Source organism: Pezoporus wallicus, unplaced genomic scaffold (assembly GCF_028554395.1).
Source record: "Pezoporus wallicus isolate ANWC-B61680 ecotype Strahan unplaced genomic scaffold, APGP_CSIRO_Pwel_v1 contig_3486, whole genome shotgun sequence".
In the NCBI taxonomy this organism is placed as follows: Eukaryota; Metazoa; Chordata; class Aves; order Psittaciformes; family Psittacidae; genus Pezoporus; species Pezoporus wallicus.
The window spans coordinates 5,084,849-5,098,342 of record NW_026642292.1 but is presented as its reverse complement, the minus strand read 5'-3'; the positions used below and the strand labels follow the sequence as shown (position 1 = coordinate 5,098,342).

The window sequence follows — 13,494 nt, the reverse complement described above, 5'->3', positions numbered from 1 at the left end:
CGCACCGCCCCTTCCGGCTGCACAGCGCGGCCGGCTGAAGAGGGGCGCCTCTCCTGAGGCAGAAAACGGGCGTTTACGTATCGGTTTCCCGAGCCCGCTGCCTGGGGCGGTGGCGCGAACCGAGACTCCACAAGCGAGTGCCCTGACGGGGACTGAACCGGGGCGGGGGGGCAAACTCGTTTCTTCCCTGCGGAGCTGCCCCTTCCCGCCTCACTCCTGAAACCGGGAGGGACAGACGGGCGTGGGGGTTTACTGCCTTCAGAACGTCACTCGCTCATTCGCCTTCCCGCCGCTGCACGGAAAGGCACCGGCCGCCTCAGGGGAGAAGCGCAGCGAGACACCGGGGATAACGCCCGGAGACGGGGTCCTACAGCCGCTGAGCGGAGAGCTGGCTGGGGAGGCCAGCACCGCGCAGCCACGGTAGGCCGGGACAGGGGCTGAGGCGAGGGAGCCGTGGGGCGCCCTGCTGGTGTCCCGGAGAGTGGGGGAGGCGTGCGGGGGGGCTGTGACGAGGAGCTGCCCGCACACTCCGCCAGACCCCCGCGCCCTGCTCCGGGCCACCCCCCCTTGTCCGGCGCAGCATACGGGGGGGGCTGGCGTGGCGGGGACGTAAGCGGTGGGGGGAACGGTGATGGCCTTGGGCACTTCTGGCTGGGCGAGCTGCAGCGCCCCGAAGAGGCGCCTTGCGGCGCGGCGTGGCAGGGGGGACCGGGTAGGTACCGCTAACAGCGCCCGCTGTCTCTTGCAGGCCCCCTCAAAACAGACTCTTAGCCATCACAGGCCCTGGTGGAGGTAGGGGGCGTGGGAGCTTATTGCTAAGGTAAGGAGCTGCACAAATATGCAGTGGGGTTTGTGCCACCCTTTGCCCTGGCATTGCTTTGCTGTCCTTGCACTAGGTTGTTCTGTGTTTCTCCTCTTATCCCGTTGCTTAGTATACTGCTGTTTCAGTGAGCAGGCACCAAAGCGGGCCAACGGGGCATTTGGGGTTATATGTCGCCACCTGTAATGTAAAGTACCTTCTTACTCTGAATTATAACAAATTTTAACTAATGGTTTTCCCTAATGCTTTCAGCTGTTAGCCTGAAATATAATGGGAAACATGAAAGTTAAGGGAGGTGTTATGTGGTTTCTGGGACCTTGTCTCTTTAAAATCGTTCAAAACCAGTCTCTCAGTAATTAAGAAACTGGTAACTGTTCCAGGGATAATAGTAAGAATTGAAGTTGACAGGAATTTTAAAACACTTGTAGGTAATCCCAGTAGTGGGGGGGGTGTGGGGTGTGTGTGTATTATTTTATTTCCTTTTTATCTTTTTCCTCCTTTCTCCCAAGTAGAATGGAAAGGCCAACTTTTGTTCAGTAGTTCTTCCTTAATGGAGTATGTAGTGGATATTTTTGTTGAATTTCAATATTAAACTGCTGGTTAAGGCTCATTACATCTTAAATTATTGCAAATACGAACACTTGAACATCATAGAGCTCCTTGTTCTCGTGTAGCTACTTGATTAAGTGAGTGCAGAAATTCAAGTTTAAATTAGTTGGTCCCCAAGCAGTATGTTAAAACGCTTTATTGCAGTAGTAACAGTGAATGATGATACAGCTGAGTATTTATTGTTATATCACAATCATAAAGCCAAAATACAGTTTGATTATGCAGGCTTAAGGTGGGCCTGAAGTTAGCCAAACTTGTTCTGAGATCATAAGTATTTTCTATTTAGGCGTGGATTCTCGGATAGTGGAGGAGGACCCCCAGCCAAACAGAGGGATCTTGAAGGGGCAACCAGTAGGTGGGTGTGAAACTGATACAGAGAACTTGCTTTATCAGGAGGAGAATTTATAATAGTAGACTTAAAATACGTAGATTCAGTAACTGTTAATAAGTGATGACTTTCACTGTCTTCTTTAAACATTATGTATTCAAGAGTTACTGGAAATAAATCTGGATTATGGTAATTGTGATGAAATCTTTTTTTCATACTTTATAGCAATGTAAAGATTATAGGAATAACAAAAAGATACAGCAATACAAAGATTCTTGAAATTTTCTTTTTTACTTTGTGTACAGTTGGCTGTATAAAATTGTGCTTTGTAGTTCAGATTTGTTTTACAGTAGACACGAATTATGACTGAGATCTCCCATTCAATAAATTGAATGCGTACAGTGTGACCATAGACTCAGATTTTGAGCATTCACATCTGGGTGCAGATCAGATGTGACTGATTACAGAGAGCTTCATTCTATGGCCACTTCAGTGCAGTGGTAGTTCTTGACTAAAGCAAGCTTTTGAAAAATTCAAAACTTTTGAATTTTTGAGTTAATGCAAAATGAATACTGTAAACAGCTCTACCAGTAGTATAAAGTTCTGTGCCACAAAGCTGAGCATGAAAGCTGAAAATAACTTTTATTTAATACACTGTGTAGTTGTTCTTTATTAAAGACTCGGTTCATCCAAATTTTCAGGTTGTAAGTGCTCTGCCCCCGTTCTGTATGTATTTGGCTGCGTAACATAAATATTATTTCCATTTGAAAAATCATACCAACCTTTATATCTTGATACATTTAAATTTGTCTCATGATCCCCTTATACCAGTAGCCATTTTAGAGATTTAGAAAAATAAAAACATCAAAACCAAGAAATAGTTTCCAAAGGTATCTTAAAAAGTCAAGCATGGTAGTGATGCGGGCTCTTCTGCCTTCCTTTATTGTGCAAGTTGTGTTAAAACTTGAACTGTGTTCTCTCACTCATTTTTGCCAACAGTAGATTCTGTCTGTAAAATGCTACTTACTGGTCATGAGAACAGTTGGGAGAATTTTGCTGGAAGTGTTGGTTCTTCTGTCTAGATATGCTGTCTTGTATTTTTCTCATGTTAGAACAGATGCTGTCCTACATATATGTTCTTTAGTGACCACTAATGTTTTTTCTTAGGCTGGGTGGGGAACGACGGACAAGAAGAGAATCACGCCAAGAAAGCGACGCAGAGGATGACGATATTAAAAAGGTAATTCATGGTAAATGGAGCTGTGCAGGAAGCAACGTACTTTTCTGAAGCAGTAATGAAGTAATTTATTTTTCTTTGTTGTAGCCAGCGTTGCCATCTTCTGTTGTTGCTACCTCCAAAGAACGAACACGTCGAGACCTTATACAAGATCAAAATATGGATGAGAAGGGAAAACAGAGGTATGCAGAAATCTCTTTTAAGCACCAACATAGTACTTCTCTATGCTAGCGTAAGAAGTAGTTTTACATTTTAGAAGTATTGTGCATATGCTGCTATGTATCAGAGATGATGCTGGAGATGTACCATAGTGGTATAAAATTGATTTTAATTTTTTTTTTTTTTTAATACTCTCTCAAAATACGTCAGAGCAGTAGCAACACATTGTTCACATAACTGACAGGAGTTCTACTTCTTAGGCCACCTACAGGAATAGGTTTGCTAGTGCTATTGCCAGTGATCATCCTTGAGTAAGACAGAAATACATATAGCTTCAGTAGTTATTTAACATTTTGGATTGTTACAGCTGTCTTGGTACATCATTTATTTTGTTGTTTGAAGGAGGCTTTTCTTTTGTTTTTTGTTTTGTTGGGTTGCAGTTTATTGGCTTTTTAAAGCAGTAGTTCCAAGTTCCACCATATTTTTTTTCCTATTAGTTTCAGACTCATTGCGTATACAGTCTAACTGTCCTTTTGCCCGCTTTTTAGATTCCTTCTACATGTATCTTTCTCCTTCTCCCCCCATATTTTATTTGTGTCAGGGTAGCTCCTGAAAATTCTTGCTGAAGTGCAGCTCTATTGGGAAGAGGTGTTGGAAAAGCAAACTTGCAACTCTGTCCAACCTCTTAGATTCTGTCTGCTTCAGTCTGCAACTCTGCTGGTGCAATAATAACCCATGCCTCAAATAAGTAGAAGGATAAGAACTTGAATAAGGAACTTACTAGCTTATCTGATAATGCCCACAGATCAGTTAGCACAGAAAAGTCACTTTACTTGCTTTGTTTATAGTTGCAACATTGCTAGCAGACTGCTGTTACTTCCATCGCCAATTTCCAACTTTCCTTACAGAAGGAATTTCAGAGATCTTAGTGGACTTCCTAGAGATTCATGTGCTAAAAGTTTGTTCCCTCAGAATCGTAGTTGTACTGTTTTGCCCTTCAGTAGTCTCTTGGGAAGATGAGAAAACCAGTGTTGGTCTCTATATGACTTGTGGTATAAAGACGTTCTTTAAGAGGACAGCATCCATTGGACTCTTGATTTTTGCTCGGTGTCTTCTGGGATGTCACTCATATAGAGATACCCTTTGAGTAAAGTAATCTCTGGGTCTCAAATCTTCATTTGTTTCTATTTCTACTGTTTAATATACAAGTACCTTTACCTTTCCATGTCAGGTTTGTGCCACTGTAGTAGAGTAGTAAAGAGAGTAGCATTTGCTTTCTTAAATGAGAAATCTCAAGGCAAATAAGAGTCTGCCTCTTGCAGTAAAGAAAGACAAGATGAAGTGCAAGCAATTAGTTCTTGTTCAGAAGAAGGGAATTCCTTGAAGAACTGGATGAGAGCAGTTCAGGTTTCATCCCACAGTGCAGTGTCTTGTGGAAGATACTGTTAGGCAGACTGTGACAGATAAACTTTAACTCCCCTCCCCTTTGGCTCCATTTCTCTTTAATCCTCTGAGCGAGGTGGGGGAATATGTTTTTTCAGAAAGCCCAGTGACCTTCCAGTTCACTGCCTTATTGATGGCTCACACTGTGTTTAATCAAGCTGTGCTTCAGTACTCTCTGCTTTTGAATTTTTAAAATTTTTTTACATTTCCTTAGTGTCATTATTTCCAGATGTAAAATGTGCAAGCTTAAAATTTTTCCAGTGCTATCTGTGCAGTGTTACGGATAAGAGCTGTGTCTTACTCTTAAGCAGAATATGATATGTCACTGTAAATTATATCCTTGACTGTTGGCACAGTCAATAGGTGTTCTATTGCTACTGGCATAGAGTAATACTGAGCCTTTAAAAATAAATGTCTCTGAGGTAGGAAGTTTCTCTGATTTGTATGGAAATAAAAATCTTGGGACTTGGGACTGAATCTCGACTTTTTTTTTTTTTTTAATTCAGGAATCGACGTATATTTGGCTTGTTGATGGGCACTCTTCAAAAATTTAAGCAGGAGTCCACAGTTGCTACTGAAAGGGTATTTATTTCTAGTTTTGTCAGATTGTAAATAATAAAGCAAAACTGTGTGGTTAAGCTGATTCATATAGGAATGAAAATTCCTCAAGCTGCAGGTGCAACAAATTGGTAAAAGTGCATATAGGTTTTGGTTTGGTTTGGTTTAGTTTAGTGTAATGGGTGTGGGAGGCAGGAAAGGGTCACTAACAATTTCATTACTTCACAGCACTTTTTCTGACCATTGCAGAAATGAAAAAGCAAGGTTTTGCTGATTGTTTTAATTGCTGTCCATATTGAAAACACAAAGTGGGTTATCTTTTTGTTTTACTTACTTGGGGATTGTTTCAAAGTAAATGGAATTTAATCAGGTTAACTATTTAATAGGCCATAGGATATTTCTGTAAGTGACGGTGATTCAGTATTGCTGAAGCAGTGCCCACCCTGATGCATTCCAGATGTTTAAATTATAACCAATCAAGTATACAGACATATGTGGTTGTATCTTGCTATCTGTTTGACTACAGATGGCTTCCCCCACTGAGTATGGATAACAAGAATACCCACTTCTAATGAACGGACATGTAATTGTACTGAAGTGAAGGCTTTGCTTAGTGTAGTGGCAATTTCAAAGAACTTGCGTATAGCATGGCGGTAACTTTATTCCTAGTGTGTCCTTTTAAATTGTGAAGGGTACAGTATTTGTTTACACTTGCCCTAAATGGGTTATTCAGTTGATACAAACCTTTAGATTAAAAACAGTGTTTGGAAATTCTACTTTCAGCAGTCTGGTGGAAGCAGATACAAAGTCCTTAAAACCTTTTCTGTGTAGTGTTACTATATCTGGCTTGCAGTGCTGGTATTGATTACTTTCAGATGTGGTATTTTGATATCCTCCTGTTTTATCTATCTTGTGATGTAGCACATGAGAAAAGACCAGAGTTCTCTGTTGCCTGCTTGCCTTTAGAACAAGAAAATACTGATGAGGATGGTCTAGAAACTGAGTCCTTATCTAATTTATAGTAGTATGTATTTGCATAAAGAGATTTTGAGGAGTTACTGCTTTTTGCAACATTTTTCTGAGAATTTGTGTAGACAGTGTTCTCTTCATACATAAAAAGCTGCTATAAATCAAAGTAGAGGCCTGAGAAGTGTTACAACATAGCTATTTAGTTGTTCAGGCGCTAAAATGTGTTCTTTATTAGACAACTATTGTACAATCTGAGCATATGGCTGTGTAGGACATACAAACAGGGCATTCCTGGATTATAGTAGTATATCTAATTAGCAATTAATATACTGGAAGTATTTGCAATGTAATTTGTTTTGTTGGTCACAAACACCAGTCTGCAGTACTTCATTTGTGTCTGGGCAAGTTGACTTTTTCCCCTCCAAGTGGAATACATGAAATCTATTTCTCTTTTTTGCCATTGGGGGGGTGGGGGAACATATTGAAGCTTGTACTGAAAATTCAAATCCAAACTGAATGATAAAAAATCAGACAGAAATAGGGCCCTGTAATTTTATAGTTAACCCACAAAAAATGAGGTGCCAGCAAGCACTGACACTATTTTCTTCCATTATTTGTAGTTTAGGAGATGCTTCTTAATGGGTCTTTAGGAATGCCTTTAATGGTGTAAATAAAAATTTTAAGTGGCCCAAACTAGAATGCTTTCTTGATTTAGAAAAAATATTTAAGATATTTCTTTGTCTATCTTAGCAAAAGAGACGCCAAGAAATTGAACAAAAACTTGAAGTGCAGGCAGAGGAAGAAAGAAAGCAAGTTGAAAATGAAAGGCGAGAACTGTTTGAAGAAAGACGTGCTAAACAGACAGAGCTGCGGTTACTGGAGCAAAAAGTTGAGCTTGCCCAGTTGGTGAGTTTTAGCTTTGCTCGTGATCTTTCTCCTGTTTAAACTGTTCTTGTGTATTTTAGGGTTATTTTCTTTCATTTCTCAGCAAGAAGAATGGAATGAACATAATGCCAAAATAATTAAATACATAAGAACAAAGACAAAACCCCACTTATTCTACATACCTGGCAGAATGTGTCCTGCTACGCAGAAGTTGATGGAAGATTCACAGAAAAAGATGAATGGTAAGTGGCCTTTGTGATACAAAGGCCCTTCTTCTTGCCTCCCTTTGTTTGCTGTATAAATTTCTTTTAAGCTTGTGCTGAAATACATACATTTCAGGACAAACTGTTCTTGCATAGGTGTTCATCATAAGTGAACATGACTCTTTCAGTGACTTTTGTCGGATGTGCTTTGATTCTTTCAAGAGAAGTCAAAAGGGGTATATGCGTGATCACAGAGATACGTTTAAAACAGTTCTTTCTATTAATTAGCTTTATTACACAGATGTATACCAGTGCAGCAACTTAAGTTTTGAAAAAGCAGATTCTATGGATTGAAGACCTGAGAAAATGCAGGATTTTACTGAGGATATGAGAAGCATTTTCTTAAGCACAGCACTAAACTTTATAGTAATTTTTTTTTGCCTTAATGTGTCTTCATTTCTGTTTCGCAGGATGACTATGTTTTTTCTTTTGGAAAACAATTTAAAATACTCCGGTTGATGGTAGTCTTACTGTTCCTTTTTATCAAACTGAGAATGTATTTGGTGGTTTGGGTTGGGTTTTTTTATTATTTTGTTAAGGAGCTGCTTCATCATGTGGGGTTGGGTTATAAGAGAAGCTAGCTCTCTCATCTGAGTATTTACATTATTTAAGCTTTCTTAATACCTAACGAGCTTTTTGCTGATTCTTACTGTCTTTTGTTTACCTTAGGAAGTATAACCTTGTTAATAAATAAATACCAGGAAATTCAGTTATTATTTTGATATACTTTTGGCTGGATTTTTGATGTAAGCGAAGTCAAAAATTCTTTTTGTTAGCTTAGATTTAGGGCTTTACTGTTCTGATGCTCAGCTGAGCTGTCACTATTCCTTTTGCTTTGTTTTCTTAATGTAACTAGCAATCTTTTTCATTATGCATGAATGGCTTCCTAATTCAGAATGAGTAAAGATGCAGTACTTATAAGTGAAAACAATTTGATAACTTACTAGCTTACAGTTAAGGGGAACATAGACTTCAGTGTCTATGCATTATCTGAAACTACTATTTATGCCTTTGTTCCCTAGCACTCTTTGAAAGCAGGCGAAATGAATTTGCGGAGCAGATTAACAAAATGGAAGCCAGGCCCAGAAGACAGTCTGTGAAGGAAAAAGAACAGCAGGAGGTGCAGAATGAAGAAAAGAAGCAAGAACAGAACAAGGAGCAGGAGGAGGGTAAGATGCCTCAGCAGGTGGAAGAGTTGGAGACAGGTAATCAGCACAATGATGTAGAAATGGAAGAGGTAGGGGAGGAGAAGGGAAAAACAGGTTCAGGGCATAGTGATGCAGAGAAAGAACAGGAAGAGGATGAACAGAAACATGAAATGGAGATTAAGGTAGAAGAGGCTACTGAGGTGAGGGAGAATGACAAGCAACAGGATGGTCAGCATGAAGAGGTCACAGTTGTAAAAGAGGAAAGTGAAAACATTCAGCCAGTGGATAATGAGCAGGATGTGGCTGAAATGAATGATGCAGGTGGTATAGAAGCTGTAGAAAATGAAAATGGCAAGGAAGTGGAACCAGAAACAGAGTGTGATGCTCAGCCAGAAAAAGGGTGTAACGTGCCTTCTCCCAAGATGGGGAAAGGTACCAAACCAGAAATTGAAGCTGAACCTGAAGAAAAACAAGAGAAGGCACCTGAAGGTCAGCTAGAACCTGTGGCTGAGCCTCTGTCTCAGCCACAGTCTGTGCCACTGTCACAGTCACCTCAGTTGTCTCAGTCCACTCAGGATACAGAGCCCCAGGCAGACAAGGATGAAAATGCTGTGGTGTCTGTAAAGGTAGTTGAGGCACAGACAGAGCAGAATCAGACACCCAGTGTAGAAATTAAGAGTAAGACGAGGAGTAGAAGCAGGGGTAGGGCAGGGAACAAAACTGGTAAGACTCATAGCCATAGTAGCAGCAGCAGTAGCAGTAGTAGTACTTCAAGCAGTACTAGTAGTGGAAGTAGTTCCAGCACTGGCAGCACTAGCAGCCGGAGTAGTTCCACCAGCAGCAGCACTACAAGTGGAAGTACTAGCAGGGACAGTAGCAGCAGTAGCTCTAGCAGTAGTGGAAGTAGAAGTCGTAGCCGAGGAAGAGGGCATAACAGAGATAGAAAACGCAGAAGGAGCACAGACAGAAAGCGGAGGGATGCTTCAGGAGTAGACAGAAGTCACAAGTCTTCAAAAGGTGGGAGTAGAGATACCAAAAGCTCAAAGGATAAAAGTTCAAGATCTGACAGAAAGAGATCCATATCAGAAAGTAGTCGGTCAGGGAAGAGAACTTCACGGAGTGAAAGAGATCGTAAATCAGACAGGAAAGACAAAAGGCGTTAACAGAAGAGACCAAGCTTCCTTAGTGTAATCTTTGCAGCGGAAGATTATTTGAATGAAAGGATTCCTTGTAAGGAGGAGAAGGCTGCCTTAAGAATTGCATGCTGTAAAAAATCTTTTGGAAAACAAATGCAGACTGTTTATCAGGCATTCTTGTACTTTTTACATAATTTTGTAAAAGGTTACTTACCAAAACATTGTGAAGTTCCTGAAAATGTAAAAATAAAGGATTAACACTCCTTTGCATCTTTTTTTAAATATCCTGTACTCATTAAGGTCCTCTGTATATTTTAATAGGCAAATCTTTAAGTAGGTGCGATCGCTTCTGTATCATACAGCTTTTTATTTTGTAGAAATAAATGTGCATTTTAAATAAATTGAAATGTCCTGTTGACAATTAAATTCCCCCTTTAGATCATATGTAGGGAGGCAATATTGCAGGAAATGTAAAATTTTGCTTTTCCCTTCTATTTGTTGTGAGACTGGGCATCTTCAGACCCAGTAAAGGGAGCAATCTCTCCAGTGCTGGGTAGGAAGGGAAAATAATTGATTTGAATCTATACTTTTTTGTTGTGTAATCACAAGCTCTTGCTCAATTCCGTCTTCCACTTTTATAAAACTTTTTCCTATCCATAGGCAAGCAGTGATTAGATGAGAATGTTAACATTGCCAAGATAGCTCAAGTCAGTCTGGAATACCATTCTTATCTGCCATCTGCAGGTGCTTTGGTAGTATGTACATCTATGTTCTGGAGACAGTTAATCTGTTTAATGATGTTCCTTGCTTTGATGGCCAGTGGACGAAAGACTTCAGCTTGCTTCTCAACCAGGATTCCCTTTATTTTAGCTACAGACTAATATTTGACCCCCTCATACCACTAGGAATAATTACATTGCAGTGTTGGAGTTACCTGGGACTACCTAATACTAATGTTATGTGTGTGCAAGAATGATTTCTGAATGTGTTTAATACAACTGGAAGTGGTATGGTGTTTATCCATGAAGGTGAATACTGTTTTTATATAATTTTGTATGGAAAACAATAACATGTTGCTGTTCTGTACATGTGCAAATAAATGTGGCTTTGTAGACTACTCTTGATGCCTATGATGTTTTCTATAGCACAGGTGTATTTCCTTAGTCTTTCTACATTTAAAGTGTGAATCATAATTACAGGTGGCTGTACCTTAGAAGCTCTGTATTCAAAATTGTTTTCATAGGCTTCAGTTAATGCCTGTTTACTGAATATGAAACACTGCTATAATCCATGTTGTCTTGGCAGGAAGAAGTCTCATATTGCAGATCAGGTAGTCCAAGAGAGATTTTGGAATGGAAATGAGATTTAAGCTTCTTTTAGTGTAAGAAATGCCATATATGCCCCATTTTTCTGGAACATAGAGCAGACTCTTGGAAAGTTCTACATTGGGACAGTGTCAGTTTTGGGATTTTTTGTCTGAACTCAGAGTAGTGACAGTCTTTTGTGTTATAAAGTGCTGAACTTCCTGACTTCAATATGTCTAGCAAGGGATGAAGTGGGAGTGTTCTTTCAGCACAAATAAAAGCAATGAGATGGTTCCTCAGGCTCTCCTCAACAAGTTTAAGACCTTATTCTGATTCTTCAGTCCATTTGTCACATGAGTATTCTATTTGCCTCTGCTTCTCTACAACTGAGAATCATTTTTCGTTCTTGTTCAGTCTCCAACCATATCCTTTTTCAAAGGAATATGATTTAATGTGCCACCTTTTTTGAAGGACAACCACAAATTCAAATGCCTTATTGAAGACAAACAGCAGTTTACCACAGGGAATGAACTTTATACTAAGTAGCTGAGTAAATGTTACTGGCTTACATGTTTCAACTAACTTCACATTTCACATTGCTTTTGGAAGCCTCACTCTCCACCCTGACATTGGGTATTTTTAAGGTTTCTTATTTTGAGCTTAGTTGGGTGATTCACTGCTGTTAGTACATGTACCGTATGGGTTTTAATGGCTGATACTGCAGTCACACAGATTGATGGTGAAAAACCACTGTTTCAGAGGTGCGAATTAACAGGGTTCATAAAAAATAATGTGGTGGTTCCTGGTAACGGAAGTTGGGATTGGGTTGGTTATGTTGTTTTGGGTATGTTGCAGGCAGGACTGTATCTTTGTCAAGGTGAAGATACAGGGGCTTTGTTGCTGAGTACAAGGCTGGTAGTTTAAAGTTTGTTAGAAGAAACTGCCATGGTTAAACTGTTAGAGGCTGAAACATGACGTTCCTATAAGGGTACATCTCTTCAAATTCCTGCTCCTTTATTTAAGGTGGCATCTGTGCTTAGAACAGCTTCATTGTGTGTATTCAGAGAAAATTGGAACATATTTTTTGTGCGGAAAGTCGGTGAACTAAACACCCCCCTACAGGAAAATTAATTTTCAAACCCAGTGTATTTGCAAATAGATTTCTAGAGCATCTTTTGTTTATCCTGACAGTACTGGTCTTGTTGTTAGGTCCCAGTTGTAGTTTTGAGGTGCAGGTTCAGCTGCTGATTTTGCAGCCATTACTGTTGGCACAACAGGCAAACCTATTCATTTTATCTGTGCCTGAGATCTTTAAAATGAGTTTTCCTGCTCAAGGAAGTATTTCTCTGAGTACTACATATATTTATTATGGGATCACATGCTGTGGCAGTGGGGTATGGGTAATACATGGAGATCTGTGTTTTGGAGGATAAAATTTAGCTCTTTGAGATTTCTTCCCTCTTCCCCCATCCCAGTTTTGTAGCAAACCTGTGTGTTACCACAAACCCTGTTCAGGCAGCTGTTACTAGGTGATAGTGTTCTATTACATGGCAAAACATGAGGCATTTGAAGCTTGGAAACGTATTATCAAGATTCGAGGTAATACAAGGCATAAATTCCATGATTTGTTAGAAATGCACTGTGAGTTTTCATGCCTGTAACTGATTTTGTAACAAAAGAACAATATGGCTTTTTCTATTTGTCATCCTGGCTGAAAAAGTTGGTTTAAATCTGCATGATGAATGACTGTTACCTGTTTAGATTTGTCTAACTGGAAGAGTGAAGTAGTGTTCCTTTTCTTCCTTTGACTTATTTTTTAAAAGATAAATGTCATACCAGAAAGATTTTGATTTTTTTTTTTAACATTTTATTCAGTGTCAAATTTGATCTATATTTTCATCCAAACCTCCAGAGCCAAGAGAAGTATAGTTTTGAAGTGCTGTTGCCATGGACCATATTCTTCTATGGATTAGTGCAATATTTGACACAGTGAAACCCTACATTCTGTATGGAGCTCTTTGGTGCTATCATAAGAATATAACCAAAGCTGTATGTACTGTTGTTATTATAAAATAGATGTTGACTTTAATGTACTTAGGAGAATTTTTACCAATTTATTATTTGCTTTTGGATCTTCATTGTTAATGCAGATACTGAATAGTCTAGGAAATGCAATATCTCTTCTGCTTATACAAAGCAATGTCTTAAAAGCCATTCAGGGTGCCACACTACTCAGTTTATCTAAATTATACCGGTAACCCCAAATTGATCCTTCTGTGAATTTTAACGTAAGGGATTTCTGCATTTCTAGCTTGGTAGCTAACAAGATGTCATTGCAAATAAAAGTTAATAGTTTCATCCTAATGAAAGCTCTTGGAAATAGATCTTTTTCATTTGTATTGTTTGTCTTCATGTGTGTAATAGTACTTACATTTGTTGCTTCATTTCTGCAGAACAGAAGTTCACTGAAATCTCTATCTGCTATAAAGCTTTCAACTTTGTCCTTTGGAATCCAGCTATGATAAATTCCCTGAATCTTTATCTTTGACTGTAGTTCAAAGGTGATTAGAAGTTCTGTGTGTGTAACACCTGCAATTATAGGGTATACACCCAGAAGAAAACAGTATTTTATATA

At 39.5% G+C, this 13,494-nt stretch overlaps 1 protein-coding gene across 1 annotated transcript in view; it reads left to right on the top strand.

Annotated features, from left to right (window-relative positions):
- The window catches only part of PNN (pinin, desmosome associated protein), a 145,074-nt gene extending 135,118 nt beyond the window's left edge, over nt 1–9,956 (top strand). The window contains exons 3-10 of the mRNA XM_057428631.1: nt 747–820; nt 1,716–1,784; nt 2,925–2,997; nt 3,082–3,176; nt 5,103–5,178; nt 6,874–7,029; nt 7,112–7,250; nt 8,294–9,956. Coding sequence (XP_057284614.1) covers nt 747–820; nt 1,716–1,784; nt 2,925–2,997; nt 3,082–3,176; nt 5,103–5,178; nt 6,874–7,029; nt 7,112–7,250; nt 8,294–9,582 — 1,971 coding nt within the window. The 3' untranslated portion in view covers nt 9,583–9,956. The remainder of the gene's footprint in view (nt 1–746; nt 821–1,715; nt 1,785–2,924; nt 2,998–3,081; nt 3,177–5,102; nt 5,179–6,873; nt 7,030–7,111; nt 7,251–8,293) is intronic.
- The last annotated feature ends 3,538 nt before the right edge of the window (nt 9,957–13,494 follow it).